This window comes from Carettochelys insculpta, chromosome 22 (genome assembly GCF_033958435.1).
Source record: "Carettochelys insculpta isolate YL-2023 chromosome 22, ASM3395843v1, whole genome shotgun sequence".
Taxonomy (NCBI): domain Eukaryota; kingdom Metazoa; phylum Chordata; order Testudines; family Carettochelyidae; genus Carettochelys; species Carettochelys insculpta.
The window spans coordinates 2,075,151-2,096,467 of record NC_134158.1 but is presented as its reverse complement, the minus strand read 5'-3'; the positions used below and the strand labels follow the sequence as shown (position 1 = coordinate 2,096,467).

The following is a 21,317-nucleotide window of genomic DNA, read 5'->3' as shown; positions in this document are numbered from 1 at the left end:
AGTCCAGCCCCTCATCCAGGTTATTGATAAATATGTTGAACAGAACAGACCCAGAACCGAACCTTGGGGAACTCCACTTGAAACCGACCGCCATCCTGACATCAAGCTGTTGATCACTACCCACTGGACCCGACCTTCTGGCCAGCATTCTATCCATCTTACCATCCATTTATCCAATCCACATTCCTTAATTTGCTGACAAGAATATTGCGGAAGCCCATATCAAAAGCTTTGCTAAAATCAAGATAAATCACATCCATTGATTTTCCCCTATCCACAGAGCCAGTTTTCTCATCTTAGAAACTAATCAGGTTGGTCAGGCATGACTTGCCCTTTATGAATCCATGCTGACTATTTCTGATCACTCTCCCCTCCTCCAAGTGCCTCAAAATGACTTCCTTGAGGAGCCTGTTGAAGTACAAGACTTTTCTGTGTTTAGGTGGCTCACATTCAGCTTTATTGAATTCAGTAAGGCAACAGATGAGCCAAACTGGATACTAGTAAAACCAAGTCCAGCAAGGCTGCTTGATGCAGCTCACGCTTGTATTTTATACCCTCACACGAAAGCCCAGTGTCAGAGGCAATTTAAATCACTTCTCCAAGAGAAAGTGTTATCAGCAAAGAGAAACAGGTACCAGGGAGCTGGAGTCTTGACTCTAAACAGTCCGTTAACGCATTCCATAGAGCCTCCCGCCATTCCCAAACAGGTCAAGGAAAGTACAGGCTCTTCTGCGCATGCAGAAGTAAGGGATGTGAAATGGCTTCTGTACAAGATGGTTTCCACAACTCCCCTCTTTTAGCCTTAAAAAGGCTAACTCAGAAACCATTTCATAGATACATGTTCATTAAAGTATTTACATACACCTCTTGTTCTTTCCTTTGCTCATCATGCCTTAAAATCATTAGCTCCACTTCCCTGCTGGTAAGAGCCTGTTTGGCTCCTTTTAGAGCACAGGAAATACAGCATTTGATTTGCAAGAAACAAAAATAAGCACAAAGGATTATTGCTAATACTAATGCTATTCCTTGCAAAATTAAGTTCCCACATGTCCAGTCCAACTTCCCAATCAACCCGAGGGTCCAACTTTCCTCCCGCTTCAGGCTCATCACAGCCTTTTCAATTTCTGAGGCATCTTCCTCTACTTTATTGCCAGTGTCTGTAATATACACACAGCATTCCTTTCCCACCACGGCACAACCCCCGCCCTTACTCCCTAGGATGTAATCTTGGGCCATTCGGTTTTGGAGGAACATTTGCCTAACTTCTCCTCATTGCTTGTCGATGGCTGGGAGGGCTTTGATTGTAGCATTGGCTACTTTCTCGAAAGCTTCCTCCAGATTTCCTTCAGCGCAAAGGCCACACCCAAACCTGGGGTCGTGATTCCGCAGTACGTTTCCCTTGTTATCTCTCGGTAGTTTCAGACCCTTCCACCGGGAAGATGGTCTGCTACCCAAATGGCTGGGAAGGCTGCCCCGGTATAGCAGGTTCCACTCCAGTGTATAGACAGAGTTTATATGCTCTTCAGCCACATTTGAAATAATGGCTGACCTGAGCTGTTAAGGCTTTATCGCATTGGGGTTTCATCATCCACTGCTTGTAGTACCCAAAGATGCCTTTATTTTTTTCCCAGGTGTTAATTTAACACCAAACCCCATTTTGGACAATGCTTATCTCACACTTGCTTTTCCCCACTCTCAGATTTAGAGAATTATTCCTCTTTATTCGGCACTGGTGAGGCCACATCTGGAATATTGTGTCCAGTTTTGGGCCCCCCAGTATAAAAAGGATGTGGATTTGCTGGAGCAGGTTCAGCGAAGGGCAACAAAAATGATTAAGGGGCTGGAGCACAAGACCTATGAGGAGAGACTGAGGGATTTGGGCTTGTTCAGTTTACAGTAGAGAAGACTTAGAAGTGATTTAATAGCAGCCTTCAACTTCCTGAAGGGGAGCTCTAAAGAGGAGGGTGAGAAACTGTTCTCAGTGGTGTCAGATGGCAGAACAAGGAGTAATGGTCTGAAGTTGAAGAGGGAGAGGTGTAGGTTAGATATTAGGAAAAACTACTTCACCAGGTGGGTGGTGAAGCACTGGAATGCGTTGCCTAGAGAGGTGGTGGATTCCCCATCCCTTGAGGTTTTTAAGTCCTGGCTGGACAAGGTCCTGGCTGGGATGACTTAGTGGGGGTTGATCTTGCTTGAAAGAGGGGGCTGGACTAGATCACCTCCTGAGGTCCCTTCCAGCTCCATGATTCTGTGGGCTCCTGTGCCACTGCATGTCCAGCAGTATTCTCCAACTGAGGTTATGGCCAGGTAGACATGCCCTAGGCCGTTAAACTCTTTATCATACCGTGTGCCATTCTGACCCAATTCATCAAAGCATGTGCCATTCATCTGAGTGTTATTTAGTAGGGCTGGAATCATTGGGACCCCTCCTTCTGAATGTACAGAACTATGAGAACATATTCAACAATCTGACGTATTAAATTCTAGGGAAACTTGGTTTATGCTTTTAATGAACCATATTTAAGCCACATCGGCTATAGCTACTAGGTATTAAAAACAAAACTAAACATAAGTTCAGCAGGATTTGTTTGGCCAGCCCCATCTGGCTGTTCTTCAGGACTTGGTAGCTTTCTTCACCTGTCTGTGGCAGGTTTCCTGGGTCGTCCTTGATACCGTAGTCTTGGTCCCTCAGGTTTGTCTGCTTCTGGGCCTGGATTGCTGGTACCAGGCCTGCGCTGATCCTCGTCTGCTTCTGGACCTGGATGGCTGGTACCAGGTCTGTGGGGCTCCTCTTCAGGACTAACCTCTGCAGGAGCTGGAACTGGTTTGCAGTGGGAGGTGTGGATCCAGGTGGGCAGTACCTTGCACTTCACAGCGGTATGGGTGGTCAAAAGGACTTGGTAGGGGCCCTTCCACCTGGGTTCCAGGGCCGTCTTACGCTGGTGGACCTTGACACAGACCCAATCTCCTGGTTGCAGTTTATGGCACGGCTCAGTCGGGGCCTCCAGGAAAGCGTCCTTGACCTGTGAATGACAGGACTGCACACACCTCATCAGTTCCTGACACTACCTAACTGTGCTTCCTTTGACAAGTGTAATGTCAGCCTGGTCAATCTCTGGGCTGCTCAGCTGTCTCATAGGCCGACCACACACCATCTCATTTGGACTCAGCCCAGGTTTTCGGTTAGGAGCGGCTCTCGTATTCATTAGGGCAATCGGGAGAAGCTTCTACCCAAGTTAAAGCAGAGTCCTCACGTATTTTGGTGAGTTGATTCTTTACAATCCCATTTCGTCTTTCCACTGCTCCCGCGCTCTCTGGGTGTGGCAGACAGGGTAGCGCCTGTCGGATGGAGCGGTACTTTGCCACGTTCTGAATGACTTGCCCAGTGAAGTGAGTACCGCCATCACTGGAGATCACAAGGGGTATTCGCCAGAATGGGATGAGGTGATTTAGAAGATTTTTAGCCACTGTGATGGCATCAGCTTTCCTGCGTGGATCGGCTTCTACCCACACTGAGAACAAACAAACAATAACCAGCACATATTCAAAGGATTTACGTTGAGGCTATTGAACGAAGTCCATCTGCAAATTCAGGAACGGCCCCAAAGGCGGGGGTCTGGTTGCCGGAACTGTCAGTACAGGTTTGCCCACGTTGAGGGCTTGGCCGACAGGGAAAGCCAGACCGGACTCTTGGGCTACTTGAGAGAATTTGGGAGCAAACCAGTTTTGTGTTAGAGTTGCTACCATCCCCCCTTTGTTAAGGTGCAAGAGCCCATGGAGCACGGAAGCCAGGTGAGGTAACAGGACCACACCTGGGGCAACAATGTGGCCGTCAAAGCTGCACCACAAGTGGTCTGGGTGCAAGGTGCACCCTGCCAATCTCCACTCCTGCTTTCCCGATTCAGGGGCTTGGTCTTGCAGGAGGGCCGGTTCCGCAAGGGAGGGCGCGGGAGATGGCATCGGAAGGGAGGGGTACAATGCTTCAGCCCGAGGAGGACGTAGGGCAGCTGCCCTGGCAGCCCGAGCGGCCGTATCATTCCCTATTGCAGCTTCATCAGAGGAAGCAGAATGAGCTGTGCACTTAACAACAGCCAGAGCAGACGGTAAAAGTACAGCATCTAGGAGAGCAGCAACATAAGGGCCTTTCTTTATAGCGTGTCCAGAGGAGGTGAGAAAACCTCGCTGTTTCCATCGCCTGCCCAAATCATGAACTCCACCAAAAGCGCACCGGGAGTCAGTACAGACAGCGGCAGAAACCCCTGCTGCGATACGACAGGCGCGAGGGAGAGCTACGAGCTCTGCCACCTGTGCAGAGGAGACAGAAGGCAGAGGAGCAGATTCCACAACATCATAAACAGTACAAAGTGCAGAGCCTGCTACTGAGGTACCAGTAGGATTATAAACGCAAGAACCATCTGTATACAGTATAAAGTCAGGATTGTCCCGGGGGTTCCAGAGAGATCAGGTGGAGGAGACATGACAGCCTGAACAACTTTCAAGCAATCACGCGGCTCCCCCTCGAGGGGTGCAGGGAGCCATGTAGGGGGATTTAAAGAAGCACAACGAACCCCTGAAACGTTAGGAGAGGCAAAAAGGAGCCGTTCATATTTAACAGGACGAGCATTGGAACGGTGCTGAGTTTTTCCTTTCAGGAGCAACGCAGACACTGAGTGAGGAACAGCCAACGTTAAGGGACATTGTAAAACCAAAGGCTCTGCTGGCTCTAAAATTCATGCTGCAGCTGCAACTGCACAAAGGCGAGGAGAGAAAGAAGCAGCCACAGAATCAAGATAGGTACCGTGATCGGCAAGAGGGCGGCATTTCTCACCATGGCTCTGAACCAGCACACCCACAGCACATCCTTCCTTTGCATGACAGAACAAAGTGAAAGGCCGGGAATAATCAGGTAAACCCAAAGCAGGAGCAGACGCCAATGCTTGTTTCAAGGAGGCGAAAGCAGTGCCTTGCTGGGGGCCCCAAGGAATGGGAGTGGGGTGGCATTTCGAGTAAGCTCCTTGAGCGGTTTGGTGAGTTGAGAAAAGTGAGGAATCCATTGCCTACAATAGCAGCCATGCCTAAGAAAGAAGGGATTTGCGAAGGGGTAGTAGGTCTAGGGGCAGAAAGGGTCGTCTGGATTCTGTTATCAGAGAGCTGACGGCTGCCTGCTGAGAGATCCTGCCCCAAATACCTGACTTTTGGCTAAATGAGTTAGACACCTTGTGCCCTTTTTTGGCTGGGGCAACGAGAAGTGGAAGCGAGTCTGCTCTGCCTGCCTCGAGGGACGGGCTGCACAGAAGCAAATCATCTCCACACTGAATGAGAGCAGAGCCAGAGGGGAAAGTGATCTCAGCAAGGTCCCTCTGCAGGATCTGTGAAAAATAGGTGGGAGAATCGCTCAACCCTTGTGGCAGAAGAGTCCAGCAGTATCGCTGCCCTTTATAAGTAAAAGCTGCCAGGCATTGGCAGTCGGGATGGAGCGGAACACTGGAGAAGGCAGAGGAGAGGGCAACACAGTCAAGTGGGTGGAATCTGGTGGACTAGGGGAAAGAATTGTGGCTGGGTCGGGAGTAATAGGCAATTGAGAGATAACGAGGGAGCTGATCGCTCAAAGGCAGGTGTCCCTCCCCGGTTTCTTTAAGGGCAGTATGGGGGTGTTGCAAGGACTTGAGCAGGGGGTGAGAATCCCCTGGGCCAGGAGGTCAGAAATGACAGGTTGAATCCCTGCCCCAGCCGCAGGATTCAGCGGGTACTGAGGAACAGGGGGCAAGGGCTCGGTAGGGTTAACCGAAATGTACAGGGGATCTGCTGATATTCTGCCCACCTCGTTTGGGGCGGTGGCCCACAAGCAGTTGGGTGCCTGGGCCAAAAGATCAGCATCTGGCTGGGGAATAGAAGGCACGAGGGAGGCGGTGGGATCCCGCAGGGGGTCTTCCACCTCCTCTCCTGGCTGTGCAGGAACTTCGTGATAAACCCCATCTGGAGCACAGAAAATGGTGCAGCGCGACCCGCACCGGAGATCCCTTCCGAATAGATTTCCGGGGGAGCAGGACGGAGAAGGAAAGAGCCCTGCTCTGAAACGGGCCCAGTACAGGGGAGACGGGTTCAGAGACAGGGTGAGGTACGACTTGATCAGAAATGCCGACGGCGTTAACCGCCTGGCCAGAAAGGGGAACAGGGAAAGACGACACTTGGAGGCTGGACCTGCTGGCCCCCGTGTCTACTAAAACCTGGGTGTTTTGTCCAGCAGCCTGGCAGGTCAGAGCGCCAGCTGGGTTCAGGGGAATACGGGGAGATACGAGAGAGAAGCTGCGATCCTCCTCCAGGCTCCCCTATTCGCTCTCAAAGTCCACTAAGTTAAACTGAGCCTGTGCAGCTCTGTGAACTGCAGGGACTGTCGGCCTGGGGTGACGTGGGCGCTGACTTTCCCAGTGTCCAGGCTGTTTGCAATAGTGGCAAACAGTTGTACACACTGGTGTAACTGGGCTGCCTCGGCCAGCTGTAGCTGCAAACCAAGGTGGGGTCCATCTTGCTGTCCCATAGGTGCCCCGCAGATGTCGCTCTGTACAGCGGCCCCGACCCCTGCGTAATTCAGAGGGCATTGATTGTAATCCCATACATTTAGGTTCTTTAACCTGTTTAGCCTTTAAGCGCTGGCTGAAATGGTTTGCCACTGTTAAGAGGTCTGCTAAAGGTTTAGTTTCCCAGCCCACAGTCATTCCTTTCAGCTGTCTTTGTACAGCTGGGTTTAATCCATTCACAAAGGCGGCACCCAGCGCCTGTTGAGCAGTCACAGCCGGATTGTCATTGCCAGAGTGCCTCTCAGATACCTTTGTAAGCCTTTCCAAATAGGCACCTGGTGTTCCCTTATCTTCCTGCTCGCAGAGATTAATTTTAACCCCATCTGGTCACTTGGGAAAAACTAAGGATACTGTCAAGCAGCCTGTTTCTAGCTTGTGTAAGCTCAGTATCATGAGTTCCTGCCCCTGGCACTCCTTGGATGGGCTCAGCTGGCCACTCTGCTTTCCTTATGAGCTTTTTTTGCTTATCAGGCAAGATCACCCTTAAAAGCTGATCGAGGTCCTGCCAATTTGGGTCATAAGACCGGATCACTAGCACGAGTTCTGATTGAAACTTTACCGGGTCGTCTTCTGCTGGGGGAAAGTCTTTAGCCATAGCACGTAATTCAGTTCTAGTCCAGGGTTGGTAAACCCACATGCGCCCTCCTTGGGGGTTTGGGACTTCTCGTAAAGGAAAAGTTTGAGTGGTTGGGCTATTATGTGTTTCCCCCCATGCATCTTACTAATGGTTGTCCCTTTGAAGGTGGTGTCTTGAGGACAATAGTAGCTGCAGCGGCTGGCTGGTAGGTCATGAGGTACACCCTGGGTCCCTTTTCTTCCTTCTCTACAGAGGCTCCTGAATCCCTTTGATCCTCCTGGGCCTGGGGACCTGGGTTTGGACAAGGTAGAGGATTCCAGGCAGAACAAACGATGTCATCATATCGTCCTGGGAGACAGGGCTTGGAAGGCAAGGATACAATTGCCCCATAAATGGCGCACTCGGCTGTGTGTCTGCTGTTTTGTGTTGTACATCTGCACCTTCAAGCTGTCTGATTTTTGACTGAAGTTTCTCCCAGGAATCTTTTAAACTTCTTAAACGAGACTCGTTCTGCCTTTTACAAGTCTCTTCATACCATGATAACAAGGCAGATAACATTGTTGATCGGGAGTTTTCACTCCATGACCCTCAAGAGCGCCTCCTAAATGGGGGATTTTATCCCTATCAGTGGTACCTAATAGAGGGAACTGCAGTTTGGGATTGTCCCGGGTATAAAAATTCCTTTTTTCTAGAAATTTGCAAGTAATTTCCCCATAGTGAGTGTACATAAAAACAGCTGGATGGCCTTTAGAGGGTACCGGCATTCCTGGAGTCTGACCTATCCCCAGCATTGATTTTCTCCCTGTGAGGCACCAAATGGAAGTTCGCCTGGCTCATAGGGTGCAAGGCAGTGAACCGAATTTCTCCTGGCTCACAAGATCTCTCCCTGCAAGGCACCGAACCGAAGCTCACCTGGCTTACAGACTGCGAGGCACTGGACCAAAGCCCCCCTGGCTCGTGGGGAGGTGGGGGGGGTGTTCCTGGCACCCGCTCCAGCCCAGCAGGACGCCTGGCGGGAGTTAAGTCTGCCCGGGCTTAGGGATATCTTTAATGGTTAGTCTTACTTCAGAACAGAAACAGAGGGAGGCAACAAAGCTTCCCACAGTTCCGTGTGCCGAAAGAGAGTCGTGGCACCACACCAGCTTTTAGTGTCTGAACACAGAGGGCCCAGCGCATGGCTGCCTCACGAGAGACACCGGCGTGCCCTTTGGGAACTGAGACATACAAAACAGGCCTAATAGAGAAAGACAGAGACAGACACACACAGAACGTTAGCTGCTCCACAAAGGTGGAACCCGTAGCTCCCCCTTACCCTGACGGCCGCCAGCACTCCAGTCCCAAGCCCCTGCTGGGAGATTCTGTAACAGGTATCCCCCTTACCTTTTATTGAGCGCTCTTCAGAGGCTTGGAGGTCGGGTGCCGGCCCCCCCTGTCCGGGCAAGTGGTGTGTTGGGATCTCGGTGGAACCTCCAGATTGCTGAAGCACAAGACGTCTCTGTGTAGGTGGCGAACGTTCAGCTTTACTGAATTCAATCAGGCAACAGATGAGCCAAACGGGACAGGAGTAAAACCAGGCCCAGCAAGGCTGCTTGGTGCAGCGAACTCTGGTATTTTATCCCCTCACGCAAACAACGCCCAGTGTCAGAGGCAGTTAGAGCAGCGTAAATCACTTTCGAAAGAGAAACTGGTATCAGTAAAGAGAAACAGGTACCGGGGAGCTGGACCCCCAACTCCAAACAGCCCATTATCGCATTCCATAGAGCGCATCCTCCCGCCGTTCCCAAACAGGTCAAGGAAAGGACCGGCTCCTGTGCGCGCGGGAGGAAGGGCTGTGAAATGGCGTCTATACAAGATGGCTTCCGCAATCAGTTACAGCTACTTTGGTTTTTGGTCTACCCCCCCCCCCCGGCCCCTGCACCCAGGCTGCCAGCAAGGATGGAGAGTCCTCTCCAGCTGGCACCCTCCAACACGCCACATGGCCTGGGCTAGTGTTTGGGGCAAGTGCGCTGCCCAAGGGCACCGTGCCCCTCGGGGTCGCCCCAGTCGGATGCAAAGGAAGGACAGACGTCAGTACGTTTGGAACTGAGGTGACTGTAAGGAGATGCGGAAATCAGGTTTGACGAATCCTCCCTGCTACCCGCCTTAGGGGCTCCACTCCGCACTTGCTGGCTGAGTTTGCTCCCGTAGCCTTTGGCTCTCCCGATCCTGCCCACAAGGCGGTGGGGAAGGTTCTCACAGGGGTATCTGCCCCGGGGGGACATAAGGAGTCAGGGCCCCTTGGACGCCGGTGACCAAATCGTGGTTCAGACGCCATTTGGATTAGCCAAATGGGGAGACCCAAGTATCCCAGACCCTCATCTCCTGCAGAATGAGGGGGCAGAAGCTGCCTAGTCAACACATCCACCATCACATTCGGGGGGTCCACACTGCCCGCCTGGTGCCTGTGGGCTGCTGGCGCTGCCGCTGCTGTGGGCTCACGGACGACCATGTGAGCAAGAAGAGATAACACACAGCAAATGGCAGGGAGGGTCAGGCCGGCTTGATCATCCACACCACCACTCGCTCCCGTTGCTGAGCTCCCCCCCCTGCCTGCAGCACCCCCTCGCCCAGCCTGCTCCCAACACCCCCCTGACCACAGACTCCTAACTCCCCCGGCAAGTTAAGGACTTACTGCTGCTGCAGCCTGGAAGCGCTGCCACCTCCTCCACCAGTACCTCCAGCTGCACACGGCAAAGCGGCTCCTGCCGTGTGTCAGGGCAGGTGTGGCTGTCTGCTGCAAAGCAGCTCCGGCCGTGTGGCAGGACGCCCACAGCCCTGCACCCAGGCACCTCCAGTCACGCGCCACAGCTTCCCCTGCACCCTTTGGCCCACTCCCAACATTTCCTTGGCCCACAGCTGACCCCCTGCACCCTCCAGCCCAGCCTGCTCCCAGCACCCACCCCACCTGGCTCCCCAAAAATCCCCAGCCTGCCACACCCCCCCAGGTACTGCTGGAACCTCCTCCACAGGAGCCCCCAACTAGCAAGTGGAATTTTAATGAAAAGAGCAGAAATGCCCCATGGTGAACATAAAAGCTCAGCAGCTGAAAGGTGATTTTCAGAACAAGCCAGGACCACCCAGCACCTTTAATCCCTCTCCTGGTTTTGCTCGGGGGCAGCCCCACAGACAGGGGTGGCAAAGGAGGCAGGTGCCCCAGGGCCCGGCATCTTGGTGGTGGCAGCGGTAGCAGTGGCTGGAGTTCTGGGCCCCTTTTCAGAGATGTGCACTAAGGAGAACACACACATTGGCGAACAAAAGGAAGCAGCAAGGCAGAGCCCAGCATGGGGGGAGAGCTCAGTGGTTTGAGCATTGGCCTGCTGCAACCAGAGTTGTGAGCCCAGTTCTTGAGGGGCCATTTGGAGACCTGGGGCAAATAACTTAAAAAAAGCCTGTCAGGGATTGTTAGGGACTGGACTTAGTGACATCCTGAGGTCCCTTCTAGCTCTCTGAGATGTGCAGCTCCATAGATTGTATTCTAGGACCTTAAAAACTAACATCTCTTTCTGCAGAAGTGTTCACGGATGAAAACCAGTGTGTCAGCTGCATGGAGTAGAAAGAGAAACTCAAGTGGGAGGTCGTTGGACTGTGACACCCGGAGGACTTAAAAAAACCAATAGTGAAATCCTCTCTCACCCAATCTAGGCATCTGCTGCCACAGGATGGCGTGAGAGCCACAGGTGTAACTGGCTTCAAAGAAGGGCTCAGTAGCTCATTGAGGAAGATAGGAGCAGCGATGGCTATTAGCCAAGCTGGCCAGGACACAACCTCTTGCGCTGGCTGTCCCTAAACCCCCACCAGCCAGAAGCTTGGACTACAGGGAACGGGTAGGGGGAAGTTGCCCTGTTCTCTTCATTCCCTGTGACCCCGGGTGGCTGTTTGAATGAGAGCTGAGGTCAGTTTCTGGCTCAGCACCAGGCTTCCAGTGTGACCGTGGCACCGCTCTCACTTCACTCTGTGCTGCTCTTCAGCTTCTTTCAATATGAAGCGGCTGAACAAGGGCGAGTGCAGAATCCCGCACTTCCCTGGGGTTCGTCCAGCCCAGCACCACTGGCTGGGGACCGCCTGGCGAAGGGAGAGGGCTGCAGAAAAGGCCCTGGGGATCACAGCGGCTGAGAGCTGCATGTGCAGCAAGAAGGCTCAGGGCGTGTGGGATGACGCTGGGCGGGGCACTGCCAGCAGAGCCAGGGAAGGGATTATTTCTTCATTCCGCACCAGCCAGGGCACAGCTGGAGCTCTGCATCCGGTCACCCTAGTGCTCAAATTCACAGCGCGAGAATATCTGCATCTGATTGTCAGGCACACCCAGCAAGTGGCACTAACACTCACCCCTCGTTTAACAAGTGCTTCACTTACCAGTACTCACTAACACGAGGGGGACACACTTACCACTGTTCACTGTGCGATTGGACTTCCCCACCCATACGAGCCAGCCCCCGGGTCCCTGGTGTCAGGGATTTTTCATCCCTCAGGCATAATCGTCCCCGTGGGCCAGGGGAAACAAGCCTTGGGCCTTTAATATCATTACGGGGCAGGTAGACTCTAAAAGGTACATAGGCTGCCAGTTAGCAGCCCTCTGTAACGGTCACTCTGTGTCAGTTGGTTTTACCGGTAACCTGAACTCACAAACATTTCAAAAATCATAGATTTGAAATCCAGGCTCCTCATTGGATACAGGTGAGGCAGCTTCGAGAGGAGGACCTGTTTGAAAGCAGGACCTTCAGAACGTCTGTATGTAAATAGAGTCATGAATAATGTATGAGATCAGGGAATATAAGGCAGCGCCGCACAGCGTTCGGGGCCCTTGGTGCAGAGCTGCCTCTGAGGCGAAGACTTTTTGAAGATCCCCTGAAGCAATTCCACGTCCGCCCAGCAGGGTCCGCCCTGCTGAGGCACTCGCTGAATCACTCACACTGAGAGAGCAAAGGCAGCAGCTCTGAGGTAAATTGGGCGGGAGATGAACTGGCCTCACCCTTAGGGTGCGGTACTGCGCTCTCGCCCCTTAGCACCCAGAGCCTGTCATCCCTGCGGCACCCCCGACCCCGCCGCCGACAAGCGGCTCAAAGGCGGATTGGGTGTGTGTCGAACTGGCCTCACCCTTAGGGTGCGGTACTGCGCTCTCGCCCCTCAGCACCCAGAGCCTGTCATCACTGCGGCACCCCCGACCCCGCCGCCGACAAGCGGCTCAAAGGCGGATTGGGTGTGTGTCGAACTGGCCTCACCCTTAGGGTGCGGTACTGCGCTCTCGCCCCTTAGCACCCAGAGCCTGTCATCGCTGCGGCACCCCCGACCTCGCCGCCAACAAGCGGCTCAAAGGCGGATTTGGTGTGTGTCGAACTGGCCTCTCCCTTAGGGTGAGTTACTGCGCTCTCGCCCCTTAGCATCCAGAGCCTGTCATCGCTGCGGCACCCCCGACCCCGCCGCCGACAAGCGGCTCAAAGGCGGATTTGGTGTGTGTCGAACTGGCCTCACCCTTAGGGTGCGGTACTGCGCTCTCGCCCCTTAGCACCCAGAGCCTGTCATCGCTGCGGCACCCCCGACCCCGCCGCCGACAAGCGGCTCAAAGGCGGATTTGGTGTGTGTCGAACTGGCCTCACCCTTAGGGTGCGGTACTGCGCTCTCGCCCCTTAGCACCCAGAGCCTGTCATCGCTGCGGCACCCCCGACCTCGCCGCCAACAAGCGGCTCAAAGGCGGATTTGGTGTGTGTCGAACTGGCCTCTCCCTTAGGGTGAGTTACTGCGCTCTCGCCCCTTAGCATCCAGAGCCTGTCATCGCTGCGGCACCCCCGACCCCGCCGCCGACAAGCGGCTCAAAGGCGGATTTGGTGTGTGTCGAACTGGCCTCACCCTTAGGGTGCGGTACTGCGCTCTCGCCCCTTAGCACCCAGAGCCTGTCATCACTGCGGCACCCCCGACCCCGCCGCCGACAAGCGGCTCAAAGGCGGATTTGGTGTGTGTCGAACTGACCTCACCCTTAGGGTGCGGTACTGCGCTCTCGCCCCTTAGCACCCAGAGCCTGTCATCACTGCGGCACCCCCGACCCCGCCGCCCACAAGCGGCTCAAAGGCGGATTTGGTGTCTGTCGAACTGGCCTCACCCTTAGGGTGCGGTACTGCGCTCTCGCCCCTTAGCACCCAGAGCCTGTCATCGCTGCGGCACCCCCGACCCCGCCGCCGACAAGCGGCTCAAAGGCGGATTTGGTGTGTGTCGAACTGGCCTCACCCTTAGGGTGCGGTACTGCGCTCTCGCCCCTTAGCACCCAGAGCCTGTCATCGCTGCGGCACCCCCGACCCCGCCGCCGACAAGCGGCTCAAAGGCGGATTTGGTGTGTGTCGAACTGGCCTCACCCTTAGGGTGAGGTACTGCGCTCTCGCCCCTTAGCACCCAGAGCCTGTCATCGCTGTGGCACCCCCGACCTCGCCGCCGACAAGCGGCTCAAAGGCGGATTTGGTGTGTGTCGAACTGGCCTCACCCTTAGGGTGCGGTACTGCGCTCTCGCCCCTTAGCACCCAGAGCCTGTCATCGCTGCGGCACCCCCGACCTCGCCGCCGACAAGCGGCTCAAAGGCGGATTTGGTGCGTGTCGAACTGGCCTCACCCTTAGGGTGCGGTACTGCGCTCTCGCCCCTTAGCACCCAGAGCCTGTCATCGCTGCGGCACCCCCGACCTCGCCGCCGACAAGCGGCTCAAAGGCGGATTTGGTGCGTGTCGAACTGGCCTCACCCTTAGGGTGCGGTACTGCGCTCTCGCCCCTTAGCACCCAGAGCCTGTCATCGCTGCGGCACCCCCGACCTCGCCGCCGACAAGCGGCTCAAAGGCGGATTTGGTGTGTGTCGAACTGGCCTCACCCTTAGGGTGCGGTACTGCGCTCTCGCCCCTTAGCACCCAGAGCCTGTCATCGCTGCGGCACCCCCGACCTCGCCGCCGACAAGCAGCTCAAAGGCGGATTTGGTGTGTGTCGAACTGGCCTCACCCTTAGGGTGCGGTACTGCGCTCTCGCCCCTTAGCACCCAGAGCCTGTCATCGCTGCGGCACCCCCGACCCCGCCGCCGACAAGCGGCTCAAAGGCAGATTTGGTGTGTGTCGAACTGGCTTCTCCCTGAGGGTGGAGAACTGCGCACACATCAGTTGAAGCCTGGAGCCTGCCACCTTCGCAGCACCTACGCGCTCGCTGCTCGTCGCTTTGATTCTTCTTCACCGGACGTGACCAACGCGCTCGACTAGACTACGGGACTGGACCCTTACACCTGATTGGACATGTAAAACCCCCTCTACGCCCCGAGACACTAACTCTAAACCCTAATACTCCATCAAGTAATTCGGGCTGTGTAGGGGAACTTAACAGACTGTGGCTTAGGTTGCAGTTCTACTGGATTAATTAAGAGCCATAACCCGCAGCTGAATTAATTTGCTCCAAGCTGCGCAGTTGGTAAATAAGCCCATAGTTAAGGCTTTGTTAGTTAACTGTTATTGTTAAGATTTCTTTTTTTCCTCCTAACCTTCCCTCTTTCTCTCTCCAATCCCCACTGGGAAATCCGTCATATATTATCTCAGTTGGGAGGAAACCTTGATAGGCTGGACCTCAAGGTTTCCAATAGGGTGGCTCATCGAGCCGTCCAGAGCAAATAGGGGTAAAAAAAAAAACTACTTTAGCTTCCCTAGCTCGGAGAAAAACTCACTTCAAAACTCATTAAGTCTCTTTACCGTTTTGTTTGATAAGAGAAGTCTCTCAAACTCCTTCCATGGAATTCTTGTTAATATTTAGCGTAAGTGTTTAGATCATATATTTTTATAAGTTAGTTGTTCACGAATAGTTATACAAGTTTAGTTCATCTGCAGTGTTTGTTCGTTTATATGTTGCTGTGTTTTGGTTAATAAATACAGACATTACATAGTTTATTTTTCCTCTCCTTGTCTCACCCTTGCCTTTAACGAGCGAGCCAGCTCCTGACCTACCGGGAATTAGCTTCTCCCCAGCCTCTCCCCTCTCGTACAACACTGGTCTCTAGGCCCCCTGCCGGAGGTGGGTGGGATTGGCCTGCTGAGGAGCGGAGCGGCCTTTGTCTGTCGGCGGGCTTCTGCCGTCTCTTCTTTGCCCTCGTCTGAGGCCCTGTGGGGATCCGAACAGGACGCTGGTGCGGGGTCAGCGGGGGGTCCATTGCCCGCGATTCTGCCCGCACTGACACCTGGCTGGGGTGTGGGGAGACCCACAGCCCTGCAGTTGGAGCTGAGCCGGCTGCAAGGTCCCTGACTGGGGCTGGGGAGCCCCACAGCCCGGGGCTGGAGCTGATTGCTTGGGCGAAAACTCACTGGTTCCTGGCAGGAGCTGCTGTTCGGGCCCCGGGCTGGGGAGCAGTGGAGTGGGTGGGCCTGCGTCCCCCTCCCCCACCCTGAGAGAAGTAGCCCCTCCCCTCTCCCAGCCCCCACTGCTTTGGTTGTGTGTCTGTTACCGCGCCTGTGCCAGGGCAAATCACCGGTGCACTGGCTGTTCTGCTCAGCCCTGCTAAAAGGCAGCTGGGCCTTGCTGACTGCTCAGGGCAGGGCTCCTACGCTGTATTGCTCGGTTCAGGGGACTCCCCCAGGCACCGACCACAACAGCACATCTGCACGTCAGCCGACATTGACAACAGTGAGTGTTGCCAAAGCAAAGAGAGGAAGGAACAGAGCAATGATCACTGCCACTGCCGTGCCCGGGCGCAAAGGCGACGACCAACACTGCACAGACAAAGGCAGAGGAACCAGCAACGTTTGCTCATCTCATTTGTACAGGAAGTTTTGCATCGTTTTACTTGCCCAGGTGCCTTTTTAATTCCATCTGTTCCCATGGGGATCCGCTCTAGAGTCTCTGAGAGGGAATGTCTGTCTGTCTGTCTGGGTCTGGGCTTGTCCATTGGTCTGAGAACTCCTAAATGGTAAGAACCAGGACCACCCACGCTGGTCTGCAGCTTTCTCTTCTTGTAACTTAGAGCCAGGCTGGGGTGTGGGTGTGCCAGGGAATGGATGGGCTGCACCGGGATGGCTTCTCAGGGGCCACACAGAAAAGAGACAACCACCATCTGAGAAAGGGGTTGGCTGGGGATACCCCCTCTCCCGCACCCAGGACTATCCCAACCATGAGCATCCCACCCACAGGTGCCCTTGGGGACAGCTGCAGCTCCCTCCCCCCTAAGTTCATACAGGGACAGAGCTGGCTGTTCCCCTCCATCAGGGAGTGAGGAGAAAGTGCACATTTGCTGCATTCCTCTCTGGCTGGGCAGTGCAGAGGACCGATGACCCTGGCCCTGCCCCAGGCGAGGGACATATGCCGCTCCCCTGGGTGTACCTGCTGGAGCTGCAGCAGCCAAGCAGAGGTGCTTCTCACCTGGGCCCAAAGCTTCTGCGGTGAAAGGGGGCTAGGACAATGGTCTCTCCCCAGAGTCCCCATGCACTGACCCCTCCTCTCCAGACACACCCGGGAGCAACAACTCAAATGAAGCATTTTCACTTTATTTAATTAAAAAAAAAGACACCAAAAATTAATCAAGTTCAGGTCCTGAACAAACTCCAGTGTGTCAAGGTCTTTTATAAAGGAGCAGGGGTTAACGTAGGGAACAAGTCGACTTTATTTTAGTTACTTGACTGGCTCCGTAACACCACACCCTTGAGGAATGAGAAGCAGTGTGGTAGTTCATGGGGTTCTCACTGACTTTTTGCCCGGTGGCCCAGCTTCAAAAATAGCAACAAAGAGACAATTACCAGATTTCTCTCCTGTGTGAATTCTCTGACGATCAGTAATGTCCGAGCAGCCACTAGAGATTACCCACGTCAGTGCAGTCAGTGGTTATTCTCTTGTGTGAACTCTCTGACGATTGACAATGTGGGAATGTTCCCGCACAGACAAAACAGCTGAAAGGTTCCTCTGATCTGTAAGATTTTAGTGCTGACAAAAGCTTTTCCCACAGTCAGATCAGCTGAAAGGTTTCTCTCCAGTGTGGGTTCTCTGATGACGAATAAGCCCGGAGCCCTGAGAAAAGCTTTTCCCACAGGTGGAGCAGGTGAAGGGTTTCTCTCCTGTGTGGGTTCTCTGATGTACAACAAGGAGGGAACTCCGACTGAAGCTTTTCTGGCAGTAAGTGCAGTCAAAGGGTTTCTCTCCTGTGTGGCTTCTCCTTTGTAAATCAAGGCTTGACCTCTGTATGAACCTTTTCGCACAGTCAGAGCAGTGGAAGGGTGTCTCTCCAGTGTGGGTTCTCTGATGATAAGTAAGACTTAAGCGCTGACAAAAGCTTTTCCCACAGTCAGAGAAGTGGAAGAGTTTCTCTCTTGTGTGGATTCTCCGATGAGTAACAAGGCATGACCTCTGTCTGAACCTTTTCCCACAGTCAGAGCAGTTGAAGGGTTTCTCTCTTGTGTGGATTCTCCGATGAGTAACAAGGCATGACCTCTGTCTGAACCTTTTCCCACAGTCAGAGCAGCTATAAGGTCTCTCTCCTGTGTGCATTCTGCAGTGACTTTTAAGACCTGAGGAGCGTGAGAAGCTTTTCCCACAGTCAGAGCAGTGGAAGGGTTTCTCTCCTGTGTGGATTCTCTGATGAGCAACAAGCTGTGATCTGCATCTGTACTTTTTCTCACAGTCAGGGCAGTTATAAGGTTTCTCTCCTGTGTGGATTCTGCAATGACTTTTAAGGCTTGAGTGCCACAAGAAGCTTTTGCCACAGTCAGAGCAGCGGAAGGGTTTGTCCCCGGTGTGGGTTTTCTGACGATTAACAGCATATGAGCGTTGACTGAAGCTTTTCCCGCAATCAGAGCAGAGAAAGGGTTTTTCCCACGTATAGATTCTCATGATGATGATCAAGGCCAGAAACGTCACTAAACCTTCTCCTGGACTCAAAGCAGCTAAAAGGGTTTCTCCCCTGTGTGGATTTTCTGATGTTTAACGAGGTATTCACTCCTGCTGAAGCTTTCCCCACAGGCAGCGCAGTGATAGGGTTTCTCTCCGCTGTGAATTACCTGATGAGTGAGAAGGGTTGAGTGTCGCCGAAAGCTTTTCCCACACTCAGAGCAGTGGAAGGGTTTCTCTCCTGTGTGGATTCTCTGATGAGCAATAAGACTTGAGCTCTGACGAAAACTTTTCCCACAATGAGAGCAGTTAAAGGGTTTCTCTCCTGTGTGGATTCTCTGATGAGCAACAAGTTTTGGCCTCCGACAGAAGCTTTTCCCACACTCAGAGCAGTTGAAGGGTTTCTCTCCTGTGTGGATTCTCCTATGGGTAACAAGGTTTGACCTATGTGTGAACCTTTTCCCACAGTCAGAGCAGTTATAAGGTTTCTCTCCTGTGTGCACTCTGCAATGACTTTTAAGATTTGAGGAGCACGAGAAGCTTTTCCCACAGTCAGAGCAGTGGAAGGGTTTCTCTCCAGTGTGGAGTCTCCTATGTATAAGACGGTTTGACCTGTCTCTGAACCTTTTCCCACAGTCAGAGCAGTTATAAGGTCTCTCTCCTGTGTGGGTGATGCAATGACTTTTAAGACTTGAGGAGCATGAGAAGCGTTTCCCACACTCAGAGCAGTGGAAGGGTTTCTCTCCAGTGTGGGTTCTCTGGTGATAAATAAGACCTGAGCGCAGCTGGAAGCTTCTCCCAGAGTCAGGGCAGATATTGGGCTTCTCTCTTGTGCGGATGGTACAATGACTGTTAAGACTGAAACTTTTCCCACAGGTTTTCTGTTGTTCGCTCTCTTGAGTGTTTTTCACGCCTCTGCTTCCATGGCTGGAGTTATCCTGCCCCTCCCCTGCATGGTTTCCCTGCTGCCTTTCTGGGCTACGCTGACTCTCACAGGTCTCTCTGTGCTCAGGACTCGGAGAAACACGACCTTCAGAGCTTCCCAGGAACATCCCACAGGAGGCCACTTGCTCTGGTTCTTCCAGCTGAAGATTCTCCTCGTTGTTCTTGAGCAGCATCACCTCACCTGCTGGGACACAGAGAGAACCAGACAGTGTCACTCTCTGTGCTGAGCTGAAAGGAAAACTCTGAAAGGGAACAGAAAAGGGGAAACGCAGCCAACAGCTGATGTCAACATTCAAATAACATGAACTGAGCTGCTCCTCCTTCCTCACAACCCTTCCCCACAGGAGGGACCCCAGCCCTGCCCCCACCCTCTGGCTAAGGCTGATGACAGGCTGAAGGGTCAGTCCATCTGGATGAAAAGGCCCAAGTGACATCTAGGACGACATGGAAATCGGTTTCTGAGTCACTTGAGCTGACTGCTCACCTGTGTGGGGGTCGCTGACGATCTCCCCTTTCCCAGCGCCCTGGAGATCTGGGATCCCCAGCGCCTCCCCTCGCTCCACCCAGGAGATCACATCAGCTTTGGGAACTGGCAATCCTGCTTGGGGAGCAATTAACCAAGTGCTGATCTTGTTCAGGAAGGTCCAGGCCATTACTTCTTCCAGCCCCAGGATCTGAGCCACCCACCCAGAGAGGCTCCTTCCCCACCTGGCACAGGCCGGGCTCTGGATGGTACAATATCCCATGACACACTCACCTGGCGTACAGGTGCCTCACCCCTGCCTCGGGAATGGCCCAGCTCATTCCTGGGGGAGCCGAGTGCTCTGCTGCACTCGCTAGGGTACAAATCAGCCTCCCTCTTGACCTGCTCCCCCACCCTCCCCATCCCAGGGCAGGACAGGACCACTCAGCTCAAACAAGTCACTCGATTTGGGGTTGTTTTTGTGGATAAAACTAACACAGCTACGCCCAAGGCCTGGCACCAGGCAGGCACTGAACTTAGCCACGTGGAGTGGGAACCCATCATACCCATGAAAAAACCTGCACAGATACAGACACCATCTTCCTCGCCAAGTGCAAATGGATGGACATCCCATCCAACGGGCTGAAGGTGAAACACTCACTGCAACCGACACACTGCAGGGACTGTGTCGAGAGATTGGCCACACACTCCCACAGACCTGAGGAACCACCTGTTCAGCTTCCTGTGCAGCAAACAGGGAAACATCACAAGGAGCTCTCAAGTCTGGAGCTTCTCCTTAAAAACAGCCTCCCACACAAACGTCCACGTGGCTGGACTTTACTGAAAGGAGACAGGAGAGTCAACGCCCACTGCTCTTCTCTACAGGACTGTAAACTCTCTCACCTCCTACTTGCCGCATGGGGCCACAGTAGTGGTACCCGTAACTCACCCAGCCATATTGTCAATCTATCCAACCACACACACAGCCTGGCAGAGGAGTCTGTCCTACCTCAGGGACTCTCTTTGTGCCCCACCACCCCCACAAACATGACACAGTTCTGTGGGGATCTGGAACCCTGCCCCAGTTTTGCCAGGAATACTTTCAACAAGACTCTGAACAGCCCTACAGGCACCGTCACACCTAGAGTAGAAGAAGAAGAATTCTGCATGGAATCCTTCCTGGCAATCAAAACGACAGACTGGATCTATACCTAGAGCGCTTCCACTTCTGTGCGCAGGCAGAAATTGTGGCAAAGTGACATCGCTTGTCCCAGGACCTCAGCCGTGCGGAATGCAATGTCACCCACAGCCTCCGAAACAGCTCTGGCGCTGTCATCCAACAGGCTGGCAAAGGAGCTGCTGTTGTCATCATGAATAGGTCAGACCATGAAAAGGAGACCCCCAGGCAGCTCTCCAATACCACCTTCTACAGGCTACTGTCCTCTGATCCCACTGAGCAGCACACACAGAAACTGCACCGTCTGCTCAAGACACTCCTGACAAAAGCACAGGAACAGATCTGCACAGACACATCCCTAGACCCCCAAGACTCATAAATCTAGACATTCTGGAGGCACCATCAGCTCAGGCATTGGCACTCTCATTGCAGCCTTGTCCAGCTATGGGGACTCTCGACTCAAGCCGTATGTTACCAGCACTCCGAGCTATCTCTGAAACACCACTGACTTCCTCAGGAAACTGCTATGCACTGGTGATCTTCCTGAAAACACCATGCTGGCCTCCATGGATGTCGCGATCCCTAATACAAAAAAACCCACGTGAAGATGGACTTCAAGCCGTTTGGAACAGTATCCCTGATGATGCCACAGCACAAGTGGTGGTGGAGCTTTGTGACTTTGTCCTCACCCACAAGGACTTCAGATTTGAGGACAATTTATAC

At 53.5% G+C, this 21,317-nt stretch overlaps 1 protein-coding gene across 1 annotated transcript; it reads right to left on the bottom strand.

The window, feature by feature from the left end:
* Window positions 1–17,103: 17,103 nt before the first annotated feature.
* LOC142024611 (uncharacterized) lies at window positions 17,104–20,229 on the bottom strand. The gene is given in 3 exon segments (XM_075016746.1): window positions 17,104–17,996; window positions 18,083–19,138; window positions 20,136–20,229. Coding segments are annotated over 2 exon segments (1,938 nt in total). The 5' UTR covers window positions 19,128–19,138; window positions 20,136–20,229.
* Between the last annotated feature and the right edge of the window lie 1,088 nt (window positions 20,230–21,317).